Source organism: Homalodisca vitripennis, unplaced genomic scaffold (genome assembly GCF_021130785.1).
Source record: "Homalodisca vitripennis isolate AUS2020 unplaced genomic scaffold, UT_GWSS_2.1 ScUCBcl_149;HRSCAF=1392, whole genome shotgun sequence".
NCBI classification, from domain to species: domain Eukaryota; kingdom Metazoa; phylum Arthropoda; class Insecta; order Hemiptera; family Cicadellidae; genus Homalodisca; species Homalodisca vitripennis.
Window position 1 is genome coordinate 5,388 of NW_025776279.1, and position 19,141 is coordinate 24,528.

Consider the following 19,141-nt stretch of genomic DNA (forward strand, 5'->3'; position numbering starts at 1 on the left):
TGAGAATAAGTATAATTTATTCACACAATATAACACAAAGGTTTTGTGCAAGTCAAAACATCAGTACCAAAAGGGAATTATAAAAAAGCAACAGAACAAACTGTTTAACAATAGAGCATACAATTTAAAGGTAAAACACAATAAATTCCTATAACAATAATTATTCCTAATACAACAAAATTGGTCCAATCAAGACATGGTTATCACGAGAGCCTCGTGGAGACCGTTTGAGAGCCTTTCCGTACAGAAAGATGATACAAGAGGGTGGCCACTGACCGCAAGATAAGCTGCCTGATCAATCGTCATCCAGTGCTCACTTAGACAGACAAAGTCCACCCTTTCGGCATACAAAACAGTCTCAAGTTTCCCCACTTTGTTTGCTATACCTCTTATATTTTGATAACATTTGAAGTATTCTTATTTGGAAAGTTGTATATTTGAAAAGAATCACTATTTGTAGATTTTATGTCAGCATTGCATGGAACGTACTGATCCATACTACTTTTGTTACAATCAGCTACAACAGACTGATCTAAACTATTCCCAAACGGCCTAAAATATAACTATCATAAAAATTACACATAGGAATTAGAAAGGATTTGGTTGTTAGGAAGGTTATCAGCCGATAATGATAGAAGATCCGAACCTCGAAAGGATGGGGTTTCGGCAAACCTTATAAAAGTCTAATATGCATATTATTTTGCAGCCTTTAATACATTAGTTAATTTAAGCATATATATATATATATATATATATATATATATATATATATATATATATATATATATATATATATATATATATATATACTTATATAACTAATAAGTACAAAACACAACTTCAACTTCATTGGTATATTAAAATTCAGCTTACAGAGCATCTGTGTACAAAGTCTCATTGCGGGCACTTTTTTGGTTTAGTCTCTGGAGTGACTTTTATTCGAGAACGCCCGTCTAACGGTGCATTTAATTTAGACGATAGGACCTCTGACGGTCGACACCACCTTTTTGACGCTGGTATATTAAAGTTCAGCTTACAGAGCATCTGTGTACAAAGTTTCATTCGAGCACTTGTTTGGTTGAGTCTCAGGAGTGACTTTTATTTGAGAACGCCCGTCTAACGGTGCATTTAAATTAGACGATAGGACCTCTAACGGCCGACACCACATTTTTGACGTTGGTATATTAACATTCAGGTTATTGAGCATCTGTGTACAAAGTCTCATTGCGGGCATTTGTTTGGTTTAGTCTCAGGAGTGACTTTTATTCGAGAACGCCCGTCTAACGGTGCATTTAATTTAGACGATAGGACCTCTAACGGCCGACACCACATTTTTGACGTTGGTATATTAACATTCAGGTTATTGAGCATCTGTGTACAAAAGTCTCATTGCGGGCACTTGTTTGGTTTAGTCTCAGGAGTGACTTTTATTTGAGAACGTCTGGTCTAACGGTGCATTTAAATTAGACGATAGGACCTCTGACGGCCGATACCACATTTTTGACGTTGGTATATTAAAGTTCAGGTTATTGAGCACCTGTGTACAAAGTTTAATTGCGGGCACTTGTTTGGTTTAGTCTCAGGAGTGGTTTTAAGTAGAGAAACGCCCTTTTAAGGATACAATTTTACAGTTTAGTTATTATATTTGGGTTGTTATTTATTATACATTTAACGGGAATTCTTTGTGGTAAATAATAAATACGAAAAACTGTGTAGATTTTGTGAAAGATTGTTTTTTTAATAATTAGTTTTATACTATTATTTCAGATTTTGAATGTTTGTTAGCGCCTTCACATTGTTGACTGCAAAATACTTGCACGGAATACAGACGGACGATAAAGTGACGCTAACTTCACGGTGGTCCCCTTCACGTCTATCCTCTTTGTCCCACTCTGATTTTGGCGCTTAACTTGGGTAGTTTAGTGTATGTACTGTAATCCGTAATGTGGATTTTATTAGTTCAGAAGAGCAACGTGAAATAAGTTACACAATTTTAGTTATACTATACCGCAGAACGGCTAAACACTAATACAGGTCTTTTTGGATTAGGTAAGACACTTCATAGATTTGAATATTCTACATTAGCAAACACTAATTTATTAGCTTCACTCATTAACTAGTTCTATATTCCACCAACAGCCATGCTTGTGTCTGCTGCACGCAATCTTTTGTAACTGAATCCACTTAGCAATGTCCTATTACAAGGTAATGGTGTTTACAGGTGTTCCTGTATGAAACTGGAAAATTTTATAATACTTGGAAGAAAATGTTGGAAGGCACTCCATCTCTAATGCAGCCATTGGTAAGCTTATTAAAAACCATAGATTTTAACACTGGATTACAAAACCTTTTTCATTAAGATTGTTACTCTCATTAACTTAAGTGCTGCAGTGCTCATTGTAAGCCATAAAATTTTAACTGTGTATAAAATTATTAATTATTACTAGTTGAAAGGTAGTGTTAATAATTTGTTAATAGGCCTAAATAATGATAATGTTAATTCTCATCTTATAAGGCAAAAGACCAAGATGTAGGCCATCCAAAGGGCTGCAGTATGATAAGCAGCCACCATGACAATAGAATCATAGAATGTACATATCTAAGCTACTGAACAATAACAAACCAAATTACATCATAGGCATTTCATTTTGATATAGTTCATCATTTAAAAAGTAATAATTGAATGATGAGTTTTACACTATGACTGCAGTATGATAAACAGCCACCAGCAATAGAATCAGCGAGTCAAATTAGTGATTAGAAATACATGAACTATTAAATACAAAACCATTTTTATATAGTAATTTAAAATTAATTTTATGCTAGCTGTTTTAAATGTATTAAAAAAAACATGGCTTAATACATTCACTTCGGCTGGCCCCACATGGAGACGGCGGACCTGCGCCCGTAGTACGGATGTCCCCAGATGGGGCCGCCTTGCTGCTCTACACACAAAACCTTAGTGTGATTCAGCCATTCTTTGTAGACTGTTGAATCTCTGGCCGAATTTTAGGTTATAACGAACGCTTTATTGTGATCGGTTTTCGTTTGCTATTACCCGTTACGGTTCTTTTTCAATAGGAGCCCATTGGGGTAGGGTACGATAAGCGGACCTGGTTTTTTATATCGAAGAATGTAGTCTTGGATACCTAATATTCGCATCTCAAATCCTAGAGTATCGATTGATATAAAAGTATCTATAGTCCTCAATAACAATCATATGTTTTAAATTAAAATATTAATTTTAATATTTACAGTGATCAAACAAGTTATTATAACAAAAATTAGGAAAACTGAAGACGACCATATTTGTTCCTCTCACAGTTACAGTTGTTTCTTTCCCACAAATTTCACATAATGGGGTTTTATGTACGAGTCCAACATGTTGAAGCCACAAAAAACAATATATTTTATTTATGTCTTATCATCTTTCAAAGCAATGTCGTGTAGTTTTCTAAAATTGACTGCCATTTTTAATAATTAAAATTACTTATGTAAAATTGAAATTATTACCCTACATGTATTATTTAAAAGTGTTTTACAGCTGTTGATATAGACAGCTTTAACAATTAATTATATTTAAGTTAATAATTCAAAATAATTAAATCAGCATCGATGGTTATGATTAAGTAATATCGTTTTGCCAATTTCGATATAAAAAAATCGGGTCCGCTTGTCGTACCCTGCCCGCCCATTGTAATCTTTGAGTGGTCAGTGTGTTGTTTCTGTGTATATCAACTGCGTAAATCTCTTTCTCTACATTATTTGTGTGTGTTTTTTTTTTTGTAAAAATGGATTCTGCAGTGCCAGGTACTAGGACTAACTTTCACTCTAGCAATGAACAAAACTACGGACAGTGATGGTTCTGTGGATATCATACAAAGAGTTGTTGACTACTCTTCCTCAGACAATTCATCTGCTTGTTCTGAAAGTGACGACGAGGCTAATGTTATAGAGGTTCCTACTTGGAGTATTACAACAACAGGTATGAGGCCTATTGAATTCGTCAGAAACACCGAATCTTTGTTAGTATCAGTCCCGGGGGTTGGTTCCCCAATAGATTTTTTTCACACTCCTACTTGACAGTGTTTTCCTACAAAATATTTGCAAATTTACAAATGCTTATGCATTTAATTGTGTATACAGTAAAACCAACCTTAATACCGAAATCAAGAATAAATGCATGAAGACTGTACCCGAGCTGAAGATATTTTTAGGCGTTTTATTGCACCCAGGTACAATACAAATGAATCGAATCCAAGACTATTGGAAAATAGATTATTTATTCAATTTCAAGTGTTTTAGTAATTTTATGTCGAGGGACAGGTTCTTGTCCATCATTGCGTTGTTTGCATTTTTGCAAAACAAACGACAATGCTCTTGACCCCGGTACTGCAAACTCCATAGAAAAAATTCTGTTTGTTGTAGGTTACTTCACAGACAAAATGAGAAATGTTTACTACCCTCAAAAAGAGTTATATCTTGATGAAGCTATGGTAGTGTAGAGAGGAAGATTACACTTCCTTCAGTACATCAAGGGCAAAAGGCACAAGTTTGGTGTTAAATTTTACACTTTGACGGAGCATCAGGGATTTATTCTTAGATTCCTCATGTACACGGGCAAATCAGATACTACCGTAGGTGGTGTAGGGCATACTTAGAAGGTTGTCCTACACCTTTTGAAGGATTATTTGGGACATTCAGTGTATATGGACTTTCAATGAATCAAGTAAGTGATATCAGCAGCAGATCGCTCGTAACAACTTTCGACAGTATGGGATCAGCACAATATGCGGCCGGCCCCAGTAGGGGCCGAAAATTGTAACGTCACAGTTCCAGGAAACTCGGCTGGAAACGTGATTTAGACCTTCAATCCTGCCTTTCCACCGTACAAGGGAAGTTTTTTTCTACATACAAATTTTTCAGCATCCGGTAACCTTAATTATGCTTTTTGCCGCAGCGAATGTGTTGATCATTGGTTAATGATTTGTGTGTTTATACTGGGTGCTTCAAAAAAATGTGTACACACTTTGAACTTCTATAGAAAATTTATTTACCGTTCTACAAAGTAAAATTTTAGGAAATTAGAAAGCTTAAAGTCCAATGTAAATGAAACGTAAATAACAAATGTTAATACTGTTCAAATTGGTGACCTGCAGCATCAACACAATTCCGAGTACGAGTCACCACTGATTCTGTACATCGTATCAAAACGTCCAATGAGATTTCTCCACACACAGCTTGAATCTCATTCCAAAGAATGTCTAGGTTACGTGGTTTACGTTTGTACACCTCATCTTTTTACTGTGCCCCATAAGAAGAAATCCAGTGGTGTAAGGTCTGGAGAGCGTGCTGGAAACTCGATTGGCCCCCTGCGTCCTATCCACTGGCCCGGCAAATTTTGATCCAGGTAAGCTCGTACGTCCCTGTGATAGTGCGGCGGGGCACCATCTTGTTGAAAATAAAAATTATTACTGTATAATGCACGAATGGCAGGAAATATGGAATCAGCAAGCATTGTTAGGAATTAATACCAGTTACAGTACCTTCAAATCGAAAAGGTCCAATGAGTCCCCTTGAAGACAAACCGCACTACACATTTACACCAGGCAAATTTACAGCTTTTTCAATTGTAATGTGAGGATTGTCTTCAGCCCAGTAAACACAATTGTGCCTATTGACAGTTCCATTAAGTTTGAATTTGGCTTCATCCCACCAAATGATGCTACCCATAAATTCCGGTTCACGTATCACCATCTCCTGAACCCATTCACAAAAATTGCAACCTTCGATCTGGATCGTCGTCACTTAGCTGTTGCACCAGCCTTGGAATGTAAACACGATACTTGCCTCTCTTCAGAATGCGTAGCACGCTGCTAGCACTTACATCACTTTCACGTGCCCCTTGCCTTGAAGATTTGTAAGGAGAGCGTTGAAACAGTTCCAAGACTGCCGTTGAAGACTCATCACTGTAGCTGTTCGAGGTCGACCTGAATGACCTTTATGCACATCACACACTGTTCCATGAACTTCGAATTTGTCTCGTATGCGTGTAATTGTTAATCTTGAAGGTGGTTCTGTATCATAATCCCTTCTCCACTGTGTTTGAACTTCATTTACATTCTCAAACTTCCAGTACCACTTAATAACCTGCTTACGTTCTTCAAAACTCAAACGTACGTCCGCCATGTTGATATTACAAATTCCAACTAACAATATACCATAAAGGGACAATTATGCTGCCACCTGGCGAAGAAATATAACATTAGCCTTGTAGAGCGGGAAAACTACGATAGTTCAAAGTGTGTATACATTTTTTTGAAGCACCTAGTATTATAGCTGCAACTACAATGGCAGTTATTTGAATGGTCATCTACCACACTAAGGTCATCTACCATTCTAGTTTTAGTCATTATTTTACCACACAAATGATTTTATATTGTTGGAATTAATTTTAAACAATATTGTTACAATACATTACAAACAGCTAGCATTAAATTGATTTTAAATAACTATTATAAGAAACGGTTTGCATTCAATAGTTATGTTAGTTAGTTATTCAATAGCTCTTTCTAATTGTTAAAATGGTTCGATGATTCGATTGTCGTGGTGGCATCTTATTATACTGCAGCCATTCAAAGCTTGTCATTTCCTGTTGTATGTCTGATAATGTTCATTTAATTGCCAATAGAATGAGATCATTACCAAATTCTAAATTTAATTGGTAATTAAAAATTGATCTGGAAATAACCCTTGCTATTCTTCAGATGAGATTCAGCAGTGTGAAGCTAACTGATTCAATCCATAGAAAGAACTAATCCTCTGACTCCAAACCTAACCTGGTTTGTGAACTACTCCTAATCTAGTTCCTGAACTACTTATAACCTAGTTCCTTAAACCAGTCCTCTAAACAAAACTAAATTAATTTTTTTACCAACATGGGAAATAACCTGTGGATGGTCCCATAGCCAAAAGACATATGAGCCGATTTTGTTGAAACTTTGCATATATATTCTAGACATAGTCCTATTATACTATATCACAAACCATCTTTTTAGGCCACACCTGTTTTCAGATTTATATCAATTTTACAGGTCAAATACGGGAAAAAACCGGTATGGATGGTCATACCTCAAAAATATACATAGCCAATTTGGATAAAACTTTCTATATACATTCAAGATACAATCCTCTATTTATGTAACAGATAATAATGTACAAAACGGCAATACATATTGAAATCTTATAACATTATGAAAACATTCAATTGAAACAAATAACAATAAATTATAATCATACATCAAGCTTAAGTAAAAATAGTAATAAAAATAAAGTCATCAAAAAGAAAACTAAAAATACAACAATAATCATAAATCAAGCAATGATCAAAAATAAAAAAAAAAATTAACATCAATAATTATTTACTTTAACCCTAGAATGGTAACGCCTATTTGCCACACATAAATGGTAACGCGTAGTCTCTCAGACTACTTTAGGGAAAAAGTGAATAAAAATTTATAAAAATTAAATTAAAATTAAATTTATTTACAAATGACATTATTTAAATCTTAGTGGTCATGTTTCCTGATTTTTGTAGATTTCAGTCTTTATTGGAACACTTTACTCACAGCATTCCTCGGTGCTCCAAGCAAATATGCTTATAACATTTTGTGCACTGGAAATCGAGTCATTCTCCTTTTTTTCGCTGGGCAAACTGCACAAATCTTCCTTGTTCCTGCTTCTTCAATAACATTTTGAGCCTCAGATGTTGATGGGCCAACGACATCTTCAATGTTGCGTTTGAGATTCCTTGATAAATTTGGCAGTTTTTGTCTTCCCTGAATGTGCGGAGTTGTTAGTTCAACACATATTTCTTTAGCAAATGCCCTTCTTGTCATTGGTTTAATTTTTTTTGACAATGTCTGGTGGACATAAATAACAAATGAATTGATCAAAATGCTGTTTAACATCCCATAGAAGATACAAAGGGGCCATCTTCGGGTTTTTCGTGAACACAACATTGAAACAAGACATTTCATCAAATGTATCCACTGCACCTTTGGTAGAGTTATAAAACTCAACAATGTCTGGCTTTCCACTTTCATTAATTTTTGCCTGTTCATGTGTTGTGGAAAGAAGAATTACTTGTTTAGATTTTTTTGCCTGGTAGGTAACCATTACTTTTGGCCCATCGAAACAGACTTTTGAGCAACCGGGTTTCTCTTTCATGAGCATGACAGCTGGAATCTCAGGTTTATCCCGTCTCATTGTGTCTACTGTTGTTAATTTGTAGGTGTCAAGCATCATGGTTGATAGAGGAACTGAAGTAAACCAGTTATCAAAAGTTAAGTTTCTGTTTGTGTTATGAACAGGTTTTGAAAGCTCTTTTACAAAGTACATAGCAGAAGGCAGTCTTTCTGTATCCATATTTTTACCAGTATATGGAATGGCATTTACAAGATATTTAGTTTTTACATCACACATCATAAATATCTTTATACCATATTTCGCTGGCTTGTTAGGCATGTACATTCTAAATCCGCAGCGGCCCCTAAATGCCAACAGTTGCTCGTCAATCGTAAGAAATGATCCTGGAGTGTAATATCTTTGGCACAAATTAATAAATTCTTGAAAAATATCTCTGATAGGGGCAAAGGGATCAGAAGCACAACGATCATCTCTTGTACGTCTGTCATCAAACCTTAAGCAATTTATTAAGAAATCAAATCTTTTATTACTCATAACTGATATGTATCGTGACCCACTAAAAGATGGATTGAAAAGCTCCTCAGAACTCAGATGATTGTCCTTTTGTGCTGCTGACAAAACAAGCAAACCAATAAGTGCTTTCAATTCAACTAAGTCCATTTCTTTGACAGTAGCATTTTGGTTTTTATAATAAGACTGTTGTGAACTGATTTCCTGGTTTGTATGTTTTTAATATTTTTTTTAGAATGTTATCATTTAAAAACAAGGTAAATGCTTCAATCGGACTTGTTATTTGATTTGCCTCATTTTTGGGTTTTTGTGTGTGAAATGAATCACATTCCGAGCAGGTGTCCGTGTTCTTGAAGGGCCTGAAGGTTGGGCTGACCATTTATGGCGATTTTCTACCTCTCAAATTAGTTCTAGGCAGTCGCACAATATTGGGATGAGAGGACCTTTCAGGGCCTGGAAGCTGAATGTCATTACCGGTACTAGTATCACTGTCAGTATCAGGGGTTTGACAATTGAGGGATTCTTCCGGCATTAGCCTAGGCCTACCTTGCTCGTTTGCTCCTTCTTCGTCGGAGGGGTTATAGTCTGGGTCGTCGTCGGTGTTATCAACCTCACTAAGAGTATCATGTTCAGAAACCTCATCCACTTGCTCTCCGACAGAAAACGTTTCATCATGATCACTTTCTTGTTCATCACAATCACTTCGTTCAAGTTCAAATAGTATTTCTCTTATTTCAAAACTAGTGTTCAATGGATCAGCCATGGTTACTTGACCATCCGCAGTAAAAAATTACCACAAAAACTAACACTGCAAACGCACAAAACAACTTTTCATATATTTACTCAGGAACAAAAAAGTAACGTAAACGGTAACGCGTAGTCTACCAGACGACTATGGGCTCACTGAAATGAACTGAGTGAATGAAACAAAATGGAACCCTATTCAGCATTGACCTTGGCTGGCAGGGGGAAGGTATTGGTGGTGGGGGGTCGGTCATGTGATGCACCTGCCATCTGGACCGGTTTTTCTAGCTTGCGTCGTCTGAGAGACTACGCGTTACCATTCTAGGGTTAACAATACATGCTTGTTGAGAGAAAAAAATAGTTTATAACATTTCCGGATCTATGGAGGGAGCCTTGGAATGCAACTATTACGAGAGTAGGCTGAAAAGTAGAGCACACATGCTTTTAGAATGATAACGAAAAGAAATAGCGAGATTGGGTAAACATTAAAGTACACTTCTTAAGCTTCATAATCATTCATTTATTTTTCAACATAGTTACCATTAATACTAACACATTTCTCCCAACGCGTAACAAGTTTTTTTTTTTATTCCGTCATTGAAAAATTCTTCAGATTTTTCTTGAATCCAGGACGTAATAGCTGCTTTTAACGCATCGTGTGAAGTGTAATAAGTAACCTTGATATCTCTTTTGAGTAGAGGGAAAAAATAAAACCGTAGGGGACTAGATTGAGGGAATAGGGAGGGTGTGGAATTGGTTCAACTTCAGCTTTCTCATTGAATCTTCAGGTGCGCGGTGTGCACACGAGCGTTGTTGTGTTGCAAGATTATTGGCAAGATAATTAAGAGGCTGCCTCTAACATGTCAAACTCGACATCGGAGGTGTTTCAAAGTCTATGTATTGAGACGAATTTTACTGTCGCACCTTGTTCCAGATAATCGGCGGCATAAAACTTGATGAGCATCCCAAAACAGTCAAATGGGTTTTTTTTGCGGATGGTTGTTTTTAAATTTTTTTTGTCACAGGAGAACCCAAATGTCGATATTCAATGCTTTGTATTTTCTCTTCTGGGTCATAATGGTGTACCCATGACTCGTCCCCCATCACAATATTCTAAAGAAAGTCATCTCCTGTATCATTGTAGCGCTGCAAATGATGCTGACTGCATTCCATTCGACGCTATGTTGTTATTGTCTGTTAAACGGCGTGGCACCCATCGTGCATAGTTTTTCTGGTATCCTAATTGTTGAATTATGAAACCAACACATTCCTTAGATATTCCAACAAGGTGTGCAATACTCTGTTGGGTGATTTTGTGGTTACTTTGAATCAAATCATCCACAAGATTGTGATGCATGTCATCTGTGCAGTGATCGGATATCCACTGCGTTTTCCATCAACAGTTAATGGCTTTTCCAGGCTCACAACCATGAAATTTTATCACCCATCGATTGCCAGTCGATCTATCAACAGCATCATCACTGTAAACACTCTTGAAAACAATGATGGATTTCAGTAGGATTCACTTTTACAGCAGTTGAAAATACAATATCAGCATATTCTTTACATCTAATTTACATATCATTTGAATCTGTCTGTATGGTTACGCTGCTAACAATACAATGGATAGATGCAAGGTTTTCAAACTGCACATGTGTGTAGAGGTGGAATGGTAACTTACGAATGCTACCAGGCGTGCTTCTATAGCTCATTTCAACCGCGTCTTACAAGTATGTGTACTCTTCAGCCTACCCTCGTATATAAATATGATGTTTGACTGAAGACAAGCAAAAATAGGTTGTTTGAGCGGATGTTGGCACTCTGAAATCAACTTTAGCTAGAAGGTCAGGACACTCAATATTACCAGTTATAATTTTCTTGAAGCAGACTGCATCCACCTGTTATTTCCTTATTATATTAAAACCCTCATTCTTAGCTGACATCTATTTTCAGAGCTATATATAGATTTACACGTTGAATACTAAAAACAAATCTGTGGATGGTCATACCTCAAAAACATACGAACTGACTTTAACAAAACTTGCATACTCATTGAGTACATAGTCTACTATAATATATTATACCCTAATTCTTGGCGGAATCTATTTTCTGAGCTATATTGATTTTACTGGCCAAATACTGAATAAACCTAAGGGTGGGTCCGTTCCTCAAAAACGTACTAGCTAATATTGATAAAAACTTGAGATATACATTCAATACATTCGGTTTACTATATTATATTACATCCCTTATTTTTGGCCGTATCTATTTTCGGAGCTTTATCACATTTACAGGGCAAATACTGAAAAAAAACAAAGAAGGGTATTTTCTTCAAGAGCACATCCGCTGATGTTGGTGCAGAGGGAATCTTCTGTCGCAGCTCCTCCACCATGCCCCCGTAGAAAGTGGTGAACTCCTCGAGAGAAGGTGAGATGGCAGATTGAGAAGAAGAAGATCTAGTCAAAGATTTCACCACCTGCCATGCAGCTTTAGTTTTGTTGCCCGAAGTATCAATAAAATGTTCATTGGTGGATTTCTTGGCATCACGAATAGCAGATTTATATTGATTTCTTGCAGTGATGTAGGCCTGCTTGTCCACGGGTGATTTAGTGCAGTTAGCTATAGTGTGCAGCGTCATTACATGATTCTTGAGTACATGAAGTTCTGGCGAGTACCAACTACCAGTATTACCTTTTTTAGGCCACTTCTTCCCGCACCTCTGTAGTTTGCATGGAAAATAGATCTCCATTAAGTTTAAGATTGCTCCAAAGAACAAGTTCCACGAGGATGTTGCGTTCCTGACCGCTCAGAAGGAGCGACCAGTCAATAGTACTCATATGATCTTTAAGTAGGCTGATTCTATTGGGTGAAAAAACTCTAAATGTCATCAAAGCAGGTACAACACCATCAGACTGTTCGCAGGAAACTAACTCAACTAAAATCACATGGTGATCGGATAGGGGGAGGTCTATAACACTTAATTTGTATTTTTCATGAGGGATGTTAGTCACCATAGTGTCTAGACATGCTTCACCCCGAGTTGCCTTAAAGTTAGCACAGTGGCAACCAAATGATGTCACTAAAAAGCTTAATTGTTGAGCAACATTGTTATTGACCCTCAGATTAATATTCAGGTCACCAAAGATAACAATCTTTGAGTTAAAATTTAATAAAAGGTTAAGAACACTTTCAAGTCCATTGAAAAATATTTTAACATCTCCAGATGGAGGCCTATAGCAGCACAATAAAATTGTTTTTGAGCTTAAAATCTTAATAGCACAGACTTCAAATTGCAGTTCAACACAATAATTTGAAACATTTATTGGTTCAAAATCAAGGTTCTTATTTAAGTAGATTGCAGCACCACCATGCTTATGGAAACTACGACAGTAAATACTGCCTATAATGTAACCCTCCGGTATATATAATGAACAATTACCTTCATTCAGCCAATGTTCTGTGATACACACTATTGAAGGTCGTGTAGGACCACGAAGATATGTGTCAAGTTCATCAACTTTATTAGTCAAGCATTGTATATTACTATAAAAAACAGTCATATTTTTATTCTTCGTGTTAAGGCAATTATCTGTTCTAATATTAAGACTAGTTAAAAAAATGTCAGTTAGATCTAATTTATTCCTAATAGACTGTACATTACAATGATAAGTACTAAATGATGTTGTTGAGAGTTCTAAGGATGTATGTTTTGCACCACTGGAGAGTCGTTTCCCGTCAGAGACTCGGTACCTGGTGGGGGAGGTTGCTCAACATTTGGTCTATCCTGATGGTCTGGTTTTTTCTTAGAAGCGACTGCTGAAACGATCATTTCTGCTAGCCACTTCTTTCCTCTGTAGTTGAAATGTAGGCCTTGGTGTGTGTGCAAATGTCTCTCGGCTTTGCTTGCCTCCAACAATGTGACATTGTTATACTTTTCACTAAGTTCTAGTAGGCGCTGGTTTGTTTTTTTAACTTCATGGTTGACACATGACCAGTTCGCTAAGTCGTATCTGTTTGGCACATCAACTAGAAAAATATTTGTTTGCTTGACATTGTCCAGTGTTGCAGAAATACCATCAATAACTTCATCGGCCTCATTTCTAGCCACATCATTCGTTCCACAGAGTATCACCAGGCTGTCTTGCTCACTGAGGTTTGCTTCTTCAATATTTCTGTTGACTAGAATTTGTTTTGTTCGCCCACCTGGCCTGACAAAACCGACTGCGTCATATGTTTTTTGAGATTTATTTAAATGCCAAGCTAAATCTCTCCCATGGCTGTCTGCACAGATAAGCATTTTTCTAGTTATAGGTTTTGTGCAGTCTTCTGCAGAAGTCACTATTCTTAAATCTTCAGATTGTTCTTCCTCGTCAACATTTAAAACCTCATAACGGTTGTTTGAAAAAATTGAATTCAAGTTTTTTATTTATCTTAACAGCAGATGATTGAATACAGCAAGTTTTTTCTACCTTTAACAGCCAAAGTAAAAGATGCATCCTTTTTTGTATTAGAGTTCAACACCATGTTATCGGTTCTGCTAGTGCTGACTGGTGTGGATTGTAAGTTGGGAAAACTATGTTGCAAATTAACTGCATTAGGTCTCAATGCATCACTGACTCTTTTAGGATTTTTAGTTTGATTATTCAAGTTGAGTTGCCTTTCCAGTAAAATTATTGTTTCTTCCTTCTTTAATATTATATTTTCAAGTTGAATGTTATGGTTCCTTAGTTTGCTTTATTACTGTATTTGCTTCGTTGGAATCCGAGAATCAATTTTTAGAAAAATGACTGATGGACATAAAAATGAATGGATTTGTCTAAGATGCAGAGAAGAGAAAAGATCAAATGCGAAGTATGAAATGAGTAGTGAAAAGGAAACTTTGCAGATGTCCGGGGACGAGATGAGAGGAATTTTAAAAAGTATTGATGGATTAGAATAGCTTCTCTAAATAATATAAAAAAGTGATTTGGAAAACATCAAGACGACGTGTATTGAAATAAAAGACAGCCAAGAGTTTTTGAGTAAGAGATATGATGAAATTGAAATGCAACTCAAATGTTTGCCAGAAATGGAGAAAAATATTAACAGGCTGCAACAAACAATTCAGACTAAGGACAAACAAATTGAAGACCTGAATGAAAGATTAAATAGTTTGGAACAGTATGGACGTAATAGAAATTTTGAGCTGAATGAAGTCTGTGAAAGTCAAGGAGAGGATGTCGAGCAGATTGTTGTCAATGTAGTATGAAGATGGGAATAGAACTGAAAAAAGAAGATATAGAGATGGCTCATCGACTCCCGAAGACGCGCACAGAAAAAACGACCGGCTACAATAATTGTACAGATGGTGAGAAGAAAGAAGAGAGAAGAGTTCATTATGGCCCGGAAAAGAATTGTAACAAATCCTGAGGCAACGGGACTGAATGGTGGACGAATCTATGTGAGTGAAAATTTATCTACATGCTATCGTAACTTGCTGTTGAAAGCAAAACAAAGGGGAAGGGAATTAAATTTCAAGTACATTTGGTTTAAGAATGGTGTTGTCAAGATGAGGGAAACAGACACAAGTAAAGTTTTTGACATTAAGAAGTTATCTGACTTGGATAGGATGGGATAACTGGTTAGTTAGGTACAATTCATTTTTTTGTTGTAATTTTTCTAATGGACAGAGATGTAAACCAATTTAGAAGATCAAATTAATTGTAGAACTTTTGATGATATTATGTGTTTTGAAAAATATTGTGTTGAAGGTAATATGGGTAATGGTTTTTTAACACTTCATGTAAATATAAGGTCTTTAAAACAAAACTGGGACCAGTTTTGGGTTATTTTGGAGGTTTGCTTAATAAATTGGATGTAGTTATTTTAACAGAAGTTAATATAAAGTATGACCTGATAGAACTGTTCAAGTTGGAAAATTTTGTAAGTTTATGTAGTCTGAGAGAAGCAAGAAAAGGTGGAGGAATAATGTTATTTGTAAAAGATAATTTAAGCTTTGAACAGGTGAAAATAAATGTGAATTGTTGTGAGGAATTCTTGTAAATGTGAGGAAAAATGAATTAGAGTTAAATTTAAATATTCTGGCACTATATAGACCCCCTACTAAGAATATGTCTGTCTGTACGAGTTTTTTAACTGACCTGGAAAACGTAATACGTGAAAAAAGTAAATGAAAAAAACTTGTTGGTTATAGGAGATGTCAATATTGATTTGACAGATCTAGAATTTAAAATAGTTCAAAATTATAAAAAATTTAATGGCAGAAAACGGTTTAGTCTCATATATAAATGGTTTTACAAGGGAAGAAGTTTTGGGAAACAGATTAGTTAGATCCTGTCTTGATCACGTTTATCTCAGGGCTGATAAGGTTACAGCAGAGGCTTTCTTACTGAAGTTGAAACTGGCTGACCATTATACTTGCCTTATCAATGTACAACCGGATAGTGGGTCCTTTCCACATAACAAAAGTCTGTCTACTTATCATAGGATTGATAAAAAAATATTAAAAGAAGTATTATTGAGTGCGATTGGACTGTTCCATACGGTAACAGTCATGACACAAATTTTTTATGTAATTACTTAATTAACAATTTTAGCAAAGCATATGAGAAATGTACAGACACACTTGTAAAAACGGGCAAAAATAAGAGACATAAAAAACCATGGATCACAGGAAATATTATTAAAATGATGAGAAATAGGGGATAAATTGTTTAAAAAATTGAGGCAGGATATCAATAACTTATTTATTAAAAATGAATACAGAAAGATACGCAATTCGATCAATAAAGAATTGTTAAGAAGGAAAAGGCAGTATTATTTTGAAGTTTTAAATAAATGTAAAAAAAATATTAAAGATGTATGGACTAAAATTAATTGTATAATGGGAAGACAAAAAAAAAAGTCTGTTGATGATACAATCAATAATTTTTTTATAAATGGAAGAGGCTTAAAGGAGTATGAGGTTTGTCAGGGATTTGTGGACATCTTTACAAAAGAAGTGGATAAAGTAGTTCATGACTGTGATATAATAGTATTGGACGAGCAGAATGAGAATGTGTGCGTACAAATTTGGACACTTTTTATATACCAAAGGCAAGTAGTGGAAAAGTTATTAAAATTATAAATGAAATGAAAAGAAAAGTCCAGGAATTGATAATATTAGAATTCAAGACATCATAGAGTGTGAGAGTGTAGCTTCACCCTTAATCACAAAATGATTAACACGTCAAATTAAAAGTGGAAGATTTCCAGATAAGCTTAAAACTGCAATAGTAAGGCCGATATACAAGGGAGATGATCACAAAGAATTTAAGAACTACCGTCCAATATCGATATTATCTGTATTAGACAAAATAATTGAAAGGTATGTTGGGGATTATTTAACAAAAGTATCTGACGGAAAACAAAATTATAACATTAAGTCAATACGCTTATCAAAGAGGTAAAGGCACCAATGAACTATTAAGTGATTTTTCAGATTTTGCAAATAATACATTAAATGAAAAAAAAAACACATACTCATGACTTTTTGTTGATTTTTCGAAAGCGTTCGACTCCCTAAAGCATTGCAAAATACTTAAAGTACTTGAGAAAATGGAATTAATGGAAATTTGAAAGATTGGTTCAGAAGTTATTTAGAAAATAGGAAATTAGTTGTTAAAATCAATGACACATATAGCAGAAGAGCAATACTAAATTCAGGAGTACCACAGGGAAGTATATTGGGGCCAATACTATATTTACTATATGTGAATGAAATACCAAATTTGATGAAATATGCAAAAGTATACATGTATGCAGATGACACTGCGCTTGTGGTGGCCCATGAAAATGTATTGGAAGCAGAAAGACAATTACAGCATGACTTTACCAGGCTAACAGTGTGGTGCCATGATTATGGATTGGTTATGAATGGGAAAAAAATCAAAAGTCATGCATATTCATTTCCCCAAGGGTAAGTAGTGTCCAAGCTAATATAAAAACTGCATACATACTCTTGTCTCCACGATTGTTTGTATATTGATAATGTCTGTAGTTGTGATGTGTTAGAACAGGTTGTGAACTTTTGTTATTTAGGAGTAACAATAGACAAACATTTAAAATGGGATTTTCATATTAATAAAATATGTCAACGATTAAGATTATGTCTGGGAAAATTCTACTATTTAAAACAATATTTGCCATATAATACTTTGCACCTAATATATACATCTTTATGTGAATCAATTATAAGATATGGGATTAGATCATGGGGAAGTGCAGTAGACACAAGGTTACTACAAGTAGAAGACTTACAGAGAAGGATTTTGAAAATTATACTGCCTGACCATATGAGGACATTGCATACGAGAGGAGATCACAGTGTTTCATATTACACAAACTTTGCCAGTCAAAAAATTATTCTTTTTCATTAATTACGTTGATTTTTATTTTTCTCTTGAATATAAGACTATTAACATCCACAAATATTTTTCGAGGAAAAGATTGTATGTAGTGCCAAGGATTAACAATGGCTACGGTAAAAGAACCAGGCAGAGATTAATTCCAACACTTTTTTAATAGGTTGCCTGAGGACCTTCAAAATTGTAATACATATAAACAAGTAAAGGTTAAAATAGGGCAGTTTTTAATGTTAAAAAATATTACATGTTTGAAGCTTGAAATTGTTACTGTTGTTGGCACTGTTGTTTGAAATAAGTTACTATTGTATATAAATTATTGTATTGTTTTGATTTGTTACATTGTTAAAAAATTTAGAAGTATTGTTAGATGTTATAATTACAGTTAAAATTGCTCAGTTCTCGTTTGTGAAGCTTTATAAATATTTAATTTTGTTTGTTATGTTTGTCCTGTTATTCTTTGAAGTTTGTGTTGTTATGGCTTTTAAAAAATGTTGTCGTGTTATTTTTGTACATAATTTATTGTTGCTGATTTGAAGTTTATTATTTTTGTTACATAGTTTCTTGTTATTAATTTATTATATATTTATTTATACTTATTGTAAGAATTAACTGTTAATACTGTAAACTGAACAACATTTGGTTATTCAAAATTAATTAGAGCTGCTCATGAAGATCAACCACATCAAAATAAATAATAATTAGTTTGTATTGACTACAGGCAAACCTTTTTAGGTTTTTGTAGTTTTGTGTAAGCAATGCATGTAAACTTGATGTTTTTTCGTGAATAAATTGAATTGAATTGAATTTAAGTCTTCATTTAGTGCTTTAATTATTTCTTGTTAACTTCAAATAATGCACGTGGTTATTTGCTGCTTTAGTTCCTAGTAGTTTACAAGACCCACTTCTCATTGTTTGTTGACTTTTCAAGTGGAATATGTTTTGTAAATGACTAGGATAGCAATGATAATTGAACAACAGTGGGGAAAGGTTAAAAAGCTGGAAAGAATACATTCACCCTTAAGGAGAGAAAATCCTTCTTGGATAGGTCATGGTAACAGTGTTTATCTCTAGATTGTTAAACCTTCAAGGAGGGCATTTGGCTCTCGGGTAGGTTGTTGGGCCTCAGGTGGGCTAGTAGGCCTCGGGTACGAGAGTATCAGGATTTGCTTTACAGAAGTAATCAGTGGGGATGGAGTAAAACAGTGGGGATGGAGGAGCCCTCCTGCCAACTGCACGTTCCTGCTCCTTACTCTTCTGGGTTTATTTTGTTATAT

The 19,141-nt window shown here is 35.1% G+C and overlaps 1 protein-coding gene across 1 annotated transcript in view; it reads left to right on the top strand.

The window, feature by feature from the left end:
* The first annotated feature begins 2,248 nt into the window (after positions 1–2,248).
* Positions 2,249–19,141, top strand: part of LOC124370400 — a 43,604-nt gene continuing 26,711 nt past the window's right edge. Inside the window, exon 1 of the mRNA XM_046828685.1 lies at positions 2,249–2,302. Coding sequence (XP_046684641.1) covers positions 2,267–2,302 — 36 coding nt within the window. The 5' untranslated portion in view covers positions 2,249–2,266. The remainder of the gene's footprint in view (positions 2,303–19,141) is intronic.